Source organism: Ursus arctos, unplaced genomic scaffold (genome assembly GCF_023065955.2).
Source record: "Ursus arctos isolate Adak ecotype North America unplaced genomic scaffold, UrsArc2.0 scaffold_8, whole genome shotgun sequence".
In the NCBI taxonomy this organism is placed as follows: Eukaryota; Metazoa; Chordata; class Mammalia; order Carnivora; family Ursidae; genus Ursus; species Ursus arctos.
The window spans coordinates 12,183,692-12,192,337 of record NW_026623100.1 but is presented as its reverse complement, the minus strand read 5'-3'; the positions used below and the strand labels follow the sequence as shown (position 1 = coordinate 12,192,337).

At 54.5% G+C, this 8,646-nt stretch overlaps 2 protein-coding genes across 12 annotated transcripts in view; one reads left to right on the top strand and one right to left on the bottom strand.

Annotated features, from left to right (window-relative positions):
* Positions 1–1,585, top strand: OXER1 (oxoeicosanoid receptor 1). The gene has a single exon (XM_048222442.2). The coding sequence runs from the start codon at positions 1–3 to the stop codon at positions 1,183–1,185; it is 1,185 nt and encodes a 394-aa protein (XP_048078399.1). The 3' UTR covers positions 1,186–1,585.
* Positions 1,586–5,834: 4,249 nt separating this feature from the next.
* The window catches only part of KANSL3 (KAT8 regulatory NSL complex subunit 3), a 39,934-nt gene continuing 37,122 nt past the window's right edge, over positions 5,835–8,646 (bottom strand). For all 11 annotated transcript variants that reach the window (XM_044378389.3, XM_048222438.2, XM_026487186.4 and 8 more), the window contains one exon: positions 5,835–8,367. In XM_044378389.3, the coding sequence (XP_044234324.1) occupies positions 8,347–8,367 (21 nt within the window). In that variant the 3' untranslated portion in view covers positions 5,835–8,346. The remainder of the gene's footprint in view (positions 8,368–8,646) is intronic.

Genomic DNA, 8,646 nt, shown 5'->3' with positions numbered 1-8,646 from the left:
ATGGAACCTCATAACCTGAGCTCTTCCTCTCCCCTCCTTTCTCTCCCTCCCTCCACCCTCCCTCCCTCCACTCTCCCTGCCTCCCTCCCCTCCTCCCTCGCTCCCTTCCTCTCCTCCTCTCCCTGGGTCCTCCCCACAGACTTGGGGGCAACGGGGGCAACAGGAGAGGCCTCGGGGTCCTGTTTCCCAGCCTCCTCCCCCACGGTGTCGGCCTTCCTGGCGCCGATCCTGGGTATGGAGTTTGTCCTGGGCCTGGCGGGGAACAGCCTGGCGCTCTTCATCTTCTGCTTCCACACGCGGCCCTGGACGTCGAACACGGTGTTCCTGGTCAGCCTGGTGGTGGCCGACTTTCTGCTGGTCGTCAACCTGCCGCTGCGCGTGGACTACTACTTGCTGCACGAGCGCTGGCGCTTCGGGGCCGCCGTCTGCAAGCTCAACCTCTTCCTGCTGTCCACCAACCGCTCGGCCAGCGTGGTCTTCCTCACGGCCATCGCACTCAACCGCTACCTGAAGGTGGTGCGGCCCCACCACGCGCTGAGCCGGGCCTCGGTGGGGGCGGTCGCCAGGGTGGCCGCGGGGCTCTGGGCCGGCATCCTGCTCCTCAACGTGCACCTGCTGCTGGCGGCCTACGCCGGCCCCTCATGCCTCAGCTACCGGCTGGGCACGGAGGCCTCGGCCTCGCTGCGCTGGCACCAGGCCCTGTTCCTGCTGGAGTTCTTCCTGCCGCTGGCGCTCATCCTCTTTGCCATCGTCAGCATCGTGCTCACCATCCGGCGCCGCAGCCTGAGCGGGCAGGCGGGCCCGCAGAGGGCCGTGCGCATGCTGGCCGTGGTGGTGGCGGTCTACACCATCTGCTTCTTGCCCAGCGTCATCTTGGGCATGGCGTCCATGGTGGCCTTCCGCCTGCGTGCCTGCCACGCCCTCGACCTCTGCGCGCAGCTCTTCCACGGCTCCCTGGCCTTCACCTACCTCAACAGTGTCCTGGACCCCGTGCTCTACTGCTTCTCGAGCCCCAACTTCCTCCTCCAGGTCCGGGCCCTGCTGGGCCTCACCCAGGACTTGCAGGGCCCGGCCAGTGACGAGAGCTCCTACCAGCCCTCCGCCCGGCGCTGGGAGGCCTCTAGGAAGGCGCAGGCCGCGGAGAAGCTGCCGGCGGAGGGCCCGCTGGACGGCCCGCTGGAGTGAGAAGGCCCCTGCCGGCGCTGGGGGCTCACGGGGCCACGGGAGTAAGGATGGCCGGGCTCTGACTGGACGGATAAGGTTGCCAGCACCCGGTGCCTCAACCAACTGGACACCTGCAGGAGCCAGGTGGGTGGCAGGGGAAGGAGAAGGTCTTGACTTTACAGAGCAGTGTGTCCCAGAGGACATCCCCGGAGCACAGGGAAGAGCCTGGTGGCAGGTGGAGACAGGCAGGGGCTGCGGCAGCTCCCCTCAAGACAAAGGGCCCCACGTCTGCCCCCATCCAGGGGCCCGAGTGTGATGACTGTGAGAGCACAAGGCTTGCTTTGGAGATGGGACAGCCACATTTTCTGTCATCTCCAACTTGCCCCTTTCAATGCTAATAAAATTCCTTTTGAAAATGCGAGTTTGCCTCACCTGTTCTAAGGAAAAATAAATGTCTTCGGGCCCATCTGGCCCTGGGGTCAGTAGAGTTCAGAGTGAGGGTCCCAAGATGAAGGGAAACACTGGGAACAGAGTGAGGAAGCCTCCCCCCCCCCCCCCCAGGGCACTAACCTTCCACATTGCTCCTGGGGCCCTGCTGTATCCTTCTAGGCAGAATGCTTCTCCAGCTCATAGGAAGGGCAGCTTGTCTGGATTGCTGGGAGACCCCTGCTCCTCTGTGGCCTTCAGCTCCCCTTCTGCAGTCCTTGAGTTCCTGCCCAGCGCACCAAAGCCCAGCCCTGCCCTCCCCTGGGGTAACAAGGAGATCTTGCACCTTGCAAGTTACCTGCTCCATCCAGGTCAAGCTCCTGGCTCAGCTTGGGCTCCCTGCCACAGCTTTCCTCAGCCCTAAGTACCCTTTCCTGGCTTTGGAACCTGCGGTGACTGTTACCTAACCAGGACAGGACCCCAGCTAAGGACAGGAGCCTCAGAGTCACAGGGCTGCCTTATAGCCCTCTCCCGGGACCAAAGCCATCTCGCCCACCTCTATTCCTTTGTTCTGCTCGGTATGCCTGTGGTCAGTGTCTGAAACCATCCGGGTTAACCCATCTGTTGTCTTGGGCCCCGCAGGCACAAGGTGTATACCTGGCATGAATTTGGGTTTGGGGGGGAGGGGACAGAGGGGTAGTGGTTAGCCCTTCTGTCCACAGGAGAAGTCACTGACTGGTAACTGCTTTTAGGACAAATTCCTAAAATACTTGTGTAGAACCAATCTTCATTTTCTACTCCAATCTCTTAACTGTATCTTGGGAAAACAAGAAATTTTCTAATCTGGGTGAGGCATAGACTTCAAAGCTTTTCAAAGGGCTGGAGGTCAGTAAGGCCCCGAATATGCACTGCCCGAACCCCATGTGCCCCCAGCCCTGGCCACTCAGGAGAATGAACATAGATAACCTCCCCACTGGGGGGACAGAAGAGGCTGGAACTGGTTCTCCACTCATCATCTCAGCCACAGGCCTCTAGACCTCGGGTACAGGGTCTGATGAGGGGACCAAATCCCCTCTCCCCAGTTCCCTTTGGAGTTTTAATCCAAGTCCAATCCTCTCATATCATAGACAGGGACCCCTCCCTCTGTTAAAAGTCCTCAGGAATGGAGGCCAAAGCCTAGGAGCCGCCTGTGCCCCAGGAGGGAGGCACCCAGGAGCAATGAGAATACTGGGGTGGGAGATGGAGAACACGTCAGGTGGAGGGAGGTGCCCTGGGGGGCAATAGGTTGGATGGATCCTGGAACCCATCTCCCTGGTGTGTCTCCAGCCTGCCTTCCTTTCCTGAAAACTCCTCAGCTGCTCTCAAAGCAAGGGTATGCGGCCTGGGCCCCTGCAAGGTGCTTCCTCATGTCTCTCCACCCTCCATGGCCCCCTCCCTGTTCCATGCCTCACTTTTTGTTGCTAACTCTTTGACCCTGGTAGAGCCACTCCTAGGGACTACCCACTTCTCCACCCTCTGCCATGGGGAGGAGCAGGCCTAGCCTGGGCCAACCCAACCTTATCCTGAGATTTATAACTGCCAAGTCGGCCTGGGGGCTGGGGACTGAGCACTTTCTCACGGAGCCCCACCCCCTGGGCACTCACATGCTCTGTGTGCTGAACGCTAGGCACCTTCCATCTGGTACTGTCTCATCCACATTTGTGGGCTCAGGGTGGCTCTATGGGCAAGTGGGGCTTCATGTGCCATTTCCTCAGTCTTCTCTTCACTGGCCCCTTCCCACCTACTGCACTATCTTGTCCCCCACCCTCTCAGCAACTGGGCTCACTTGCCCTACCCCCACTCCCCCAGATGGTTCCCATGGCTTCCGTGCAGTGCTGTCTCTCTCCTTGAGGAGTCCTAGGGTAGAGACCAGGCACAGTTTGGGCCCACTCCTAACCTGCCCAGGATCCTCCTTGCCCCTCATCTTGACATTGAGAACTGCCCCCTCCCTGAAAAGCTGGGCCACCCCACCCTTCACAAAGCCCTCTCTACAGGGAGTCTGGATGTCCCTCATGGGAGAGAAGCAGGGACTCAGGCTGCCCCCACATTCTCCCTGCATGGAAGGCCTCCCTGGTCCGAACCTTGGTCCTGACCTAGTTCTCCACCTGTGAAATGGGAACAGTGATTCTAGCTCTCGCCCAACTCTAGGGGTTGGAGATGGAAACAACTGAGATGCCAGGTGCTGGGTGAGGAAGGTAGTTATTCACATGGTGAAGGAGGGGGAGAAGGAATGAAAAGGGATGGAGAGGAGAGGAAGGCAAACTGTGTTGGGAGTGCAGGGTTTCCTACAGGTTGGGGCGGGGCACCCATGGTGGCATACCCATGGCATCACCCATGGTGAGCTGGAAGCAGGATGAGTAAAGGCCCCATTTCCTACATTTGGGTTCCAAAGAGCATTTTGGTCCCTTGGGTTAGTTGCACTATTTAGTGTGAATTTGGTGCAGGGCTTTCTCTTCTTTCTCCTAATATCCCCTGAGAGACAGCAAATGGCATCCATGACTTTACTCTGGGTTTTCTGTGCAGGGGGAGAGCAGGAACAGCTGGGCTGACGGCGCATAGCCACTCATCCAGCATCCAGCGTTTACTGGGCTCCCACTGGGGGGCCACACACTAAGCTACAGAGGCAGATGATCCGACTCTGACCTTGACCCCTCCAGGCCAAGGCTGGGAGAGGCTTGATCTGCAAGTGGATCAAACACAACCCAAGCCAGTGTAATCCAAGGTTTTGGAGGTAGCAGTGCATAGCCAGGGGCACAGAAGAGCTAACTGCCTGGTGTCAGCGAAGTGATGCATGAAAGTTCAATCCCGGAGGATAAGGAAAGTAGCAAAGGGAACAGCATCTCTGGTACAGGACACAGCACTGTGAGAAGAGCGGGCATGCAGGGGAGGATGAGGAGGTCGCTGAGGCAAGAGAGGTGGCCTAGGCACAGAGGGACAGGCAGGAAGGCAGGCTGAGCCAACTAGGCTCACCACATTCAGAATGTGACCCAAAAGCCAGGCACTGGCCATCCACAGAGGGCTCCACAGCTGCAAAGTCCCCTGGCGGGTGCACAGCAGTCAAGTTCACAGGGCAAGTAGCAGAAACTGTCAGGCTCCCTGTTCAGAATGCCTATTGAAAGAATATGAAACCAGATGCCTGGGTGGCTCAGTTGCATAAGTGTCTGCCTTAGGCTCAGGTCGTGATCCCAGGGGGATCGAGTCCCTCATCAGGCTCCCTGCTCAGTGGAGTCTGCTTCTCCTCCCTCTGCCCCTCTCCCCTGCTCATTCTCTCTCTCTCAGATAGAAAAAGAAAAAGAATAGGATGCCTTCAGAACTAATGGTAGTGGTGAATGGTTTCTGCTTCTAGCAACCATGGATCCTAACAAAAACATCTGTTCTAAGAAGGGAGATAAAAAGGTAACGAAAATGTTTCTGCAGTGTATTTTGCTATGACCGCGTTCCTATACTGCTGAAATTTAAGACAGTTAACATTCGAACAGTCTAACCTTCGTCTCTCACTTCATCTGACTCCCCCAAGTCAGTGAAACCGGAGTTGGAAGGCAAAGAATGCACCCGGTCTCTACAAAGGATGGTAGCAAGATGAGCTCACCGGCACCAGGGTACTCCAAGTAGTCTACCAGAACTCTGGCTTCCACCCAGAGGTCCCAATGCTAAATGGAGGGACCTGGAATTCAAGGACAGGAAGGAAGGTCCTCATGGATCCACCGTTAGAATTCACTCATCTCTAAGTATTTATTTATTGGAGCAGGCAGAAGTACAGGATGTGCAAGGGATTTCAACCTCTCAGGACCAAGGGCAAGGGACCCCACCTACTGACACAGGCCCAGCCAGGCGCCCCATGGGGGTTGCAGCAATCACTTCAGGCGCTGGGAAGTGAACTGAAAAGGGTCTCATGAAGGCAAAGCCATCATCTCACCTCCTGGGCTAATGTCCACTCCCGTGTCCTATCTCAGAACCCCAGCACGGTGCAGAGAACAGACCGTGGCAGCAGACTGCCTGGTTCTAGTCCTACTTCCGCCACTTCTGTTTGACTTCTTGGTGCCTCTGTTCCCTCGCCTGTAAACAGGGAATTACACTACTACCTCATAGCACCGGCCATCAGTGAGCTGATCCCTGGCATTACCACAGTACCTTAACTTTTATTTTCTGTGCCACTTCTTTGAGTGGTTATCAGAATAAATATGAGAAGTCAATTTAAAACAAGATGAAGAAATCCAAAGTTGCTTTTATTTAATTGTTTCTGTAATATAAGAACAGAACCGTGACAGCGGCTTAGCTCTACGACCCACCCAGCCCAAGATTGTTCTGGTGGTGGGGCCAAGAACAGGTAGATCTTCCTCCATCAGTGACCTCTTCTTAAAGCACAAGGACATCTTCCATAGGCCATCAACATGCACCTGTCATGTTGAATGTCAAGAATTTAACTAAAGCTTTCTTGATCCTTCTACATTCTCAGCCAGTAGTATTGCCTTCTGAGGTTACGGACTCCAGGTCTGAGACATGATAGGTAGAGGAAAGCTTCCTTTCACATTTCAAGAGGAGTGGGTGCAGAAGTGTGGAGTTGAAGAGCATGACTCTACGGACTTCAACCACCTCCCCCTTCAGCCTGTCCCTCCAAGGTGAAAAAGAGTCCGTGTTCTCACAACTCCCCTTTCCAGGTTTGGCTTTCTTCAAGGTGTACAACCCTCAGGAAGTTATCCATGGGAAGCATAATAGGGTTTGCACAAACACAGGATGATGCATTAGTTTTTCCTTTGGCCCCTGCATACACTGGGTCAGCATCTTTCAGGAGCAACCATTCCAGCACTGTCTGAGCAATACTCCTAAGTCATGAGTGGGTTGTTCAGGACCCTCTGACTGTCCTAAATAATTCCTAAAGCTTCATATGGTCTCACAGTCTTACTGTCCTCGGGTCTATTGGTGTATAATCCTACCTGTAAAGTTACCAAACCCCTGACCCGTGGATGCCTTCCAGATTTCATATCTTCCTCAAACTTACTAAATGCATTTCCAAAAGCAGTTACCTACCAGCTAATTTGAGAACAAAGCCTAATTTTGAGCAAATCATTGCTAAGACCAGCTCTGCAGGAGGTCAGGGAGGGAGGGTCTGGCGTTCAAGATACTCTCTCTACACCTATCATACATGCCCCCCTCTCTGCCCACAGCACCCCTTTCTGCCTTGTCTTAGACTCCTGCACACTAGGTACTCCCTCCTGGCTGCCAGTTAGACTGGCAGGTGAGGCTCCTGGACTAAAGACAGACAGCCTGGTTTGGATATATGCTGCACCATGGGTCAGGGCCCTGGACCATGGCCACGGCAATGCTGTGTACCCTCCTGCCTACAGAAACTGAAGAGTCAGTCACCTCTGGGTTGCTATTGTCACCTTGGCTGGAAACATTCTAGAGTCTGGAAAGGCAGGGAGCCTGATCTGGAGGACAGGTATGACGTCAACTCTAAAACTACCTTGGCACACAAGTACTGGGAGGTCGTAAGGAGGGGCTCAGAGCTCCGTCTTCAGTAACCACTTCTCCAGAGCTCAGGCTGGTACCAAGAGCCCCACAGAGTAGAGTCAATGCCAATAACCTTCCCATTTCTAAGCAAGAAGACAAGAAGTTGCGTGGAATGGAAATAGAAACACTAAAGCATGGCCTTCATCATCTTGATGCCCAAGCCTCCTGAGACGGCCAAGATGTTAACTTAGCTGGTTATCCCTGTTCCACTTCCAAGCACTGTAGATGGACATTTCAGGGGTTGGGGTTTCTTCCCTGTGACTTGACAAATTCTTCTCATCTCCATGTCAAACCAACAGTTCCTTAGGTAATAGATGCAAAGCCTCATGCCCCAATCATTTTCTCTAAAGGACTTACTGGCACATCCTTCAAACCACTTCATTTGTTCCATTCCTCTTCTTTGGCCTGTCTGGACCTGTAGATTTTCTGGATACAGGAACTGCCCAAAGCAGGATGAAAAAAAGAAAGGGGCCAGCTTTCACCTCCTAGCAACAGCTGCTCCCCACCACCTACAGTGGCCAAAGGGACTGAAAGATGACAGCCCAGTCCTCTTTACCCCATCATGGGTTTGAACTTAGGAGTTTCCGGGTCTCAACAGGCTACTCATTGTCTGATATGGTTCTTAAGAGGGAGGAGTTGCGTGGAACACGCTCTCCTGTGGCTGCTCAGTGAAAGCAACAGTGATGTCCAAATCCAGCCCTCTGGCACTGCACAACTGTTGATAGGCCAGGATGATCCCGGTCCTCAGCAAAGGGCTCTCAATCCTAACTCCCTAACAAGCCCCAGTCCATACGGACGTCTCCTCCCAACTTGGTATGGGGGCAGCACAGACTTCCAAAAGGAACTCCTTTATTAAATGCAGTGTGCAGTCCAATACAGCTACTTGGGTCAAGTCACAGTTAATGCGGAGAAGAAATGCCTCTGATCCATGTACAGCCAGATCTGCTGAGGAACCTGGGGATTCCAGGAACCAGACTCACAGAAGACAGAGGACAACGTTCCCCTTGCTGGTGCCATATCACCTAGCCTAATGGTTTCACAAGACCCAGAGGCCCATTCTGAAGACAGTTGGCAGGGAGGCAAAAATGGCGATCTTTAGAGGTCTTCAGACAAGTGGACAGCTCAGCAGGACAGCACGTGTGCCCAGGGCTCACTGCACAGCAGCCATCGCCAACCTGGTGAAGGAGGATATATCACTCGGCATCTTCAGGGTGCTGGAGGCAGGCGCTATGGCAGAGAGGGAGTGAGCAAGAGTTTAAAACTTTGCCAGGTTCACACACCCAACCCTCTGACCCAATCACCCCAACTCCTGAGAATTTATTCCAAGAAGTAATTCTCAATAGGGGAAAAGGCTGGATGTATAAGGGCATGTGTTCTAGCAGCCAAGTGGTTACCAGAATGTGGACTCTGCAGTCAGAGACCCACCTCTACCACTTTTTAGGGCAAGTGATGAATGCTCTCTGAGCCTCCTTTTCCCCATCTGAGTTGCTCTATTGACAGCCCCTA

Excerpts from the sequence above, each read along its gene's own strand:
- OXER1 (XM_048222442.2), top strand. The coding sequence starts at position 1 with ATGGAACCTCATAACCTGAGCTCTTCCTCTCCCCTCCTTTCTCTCCCT.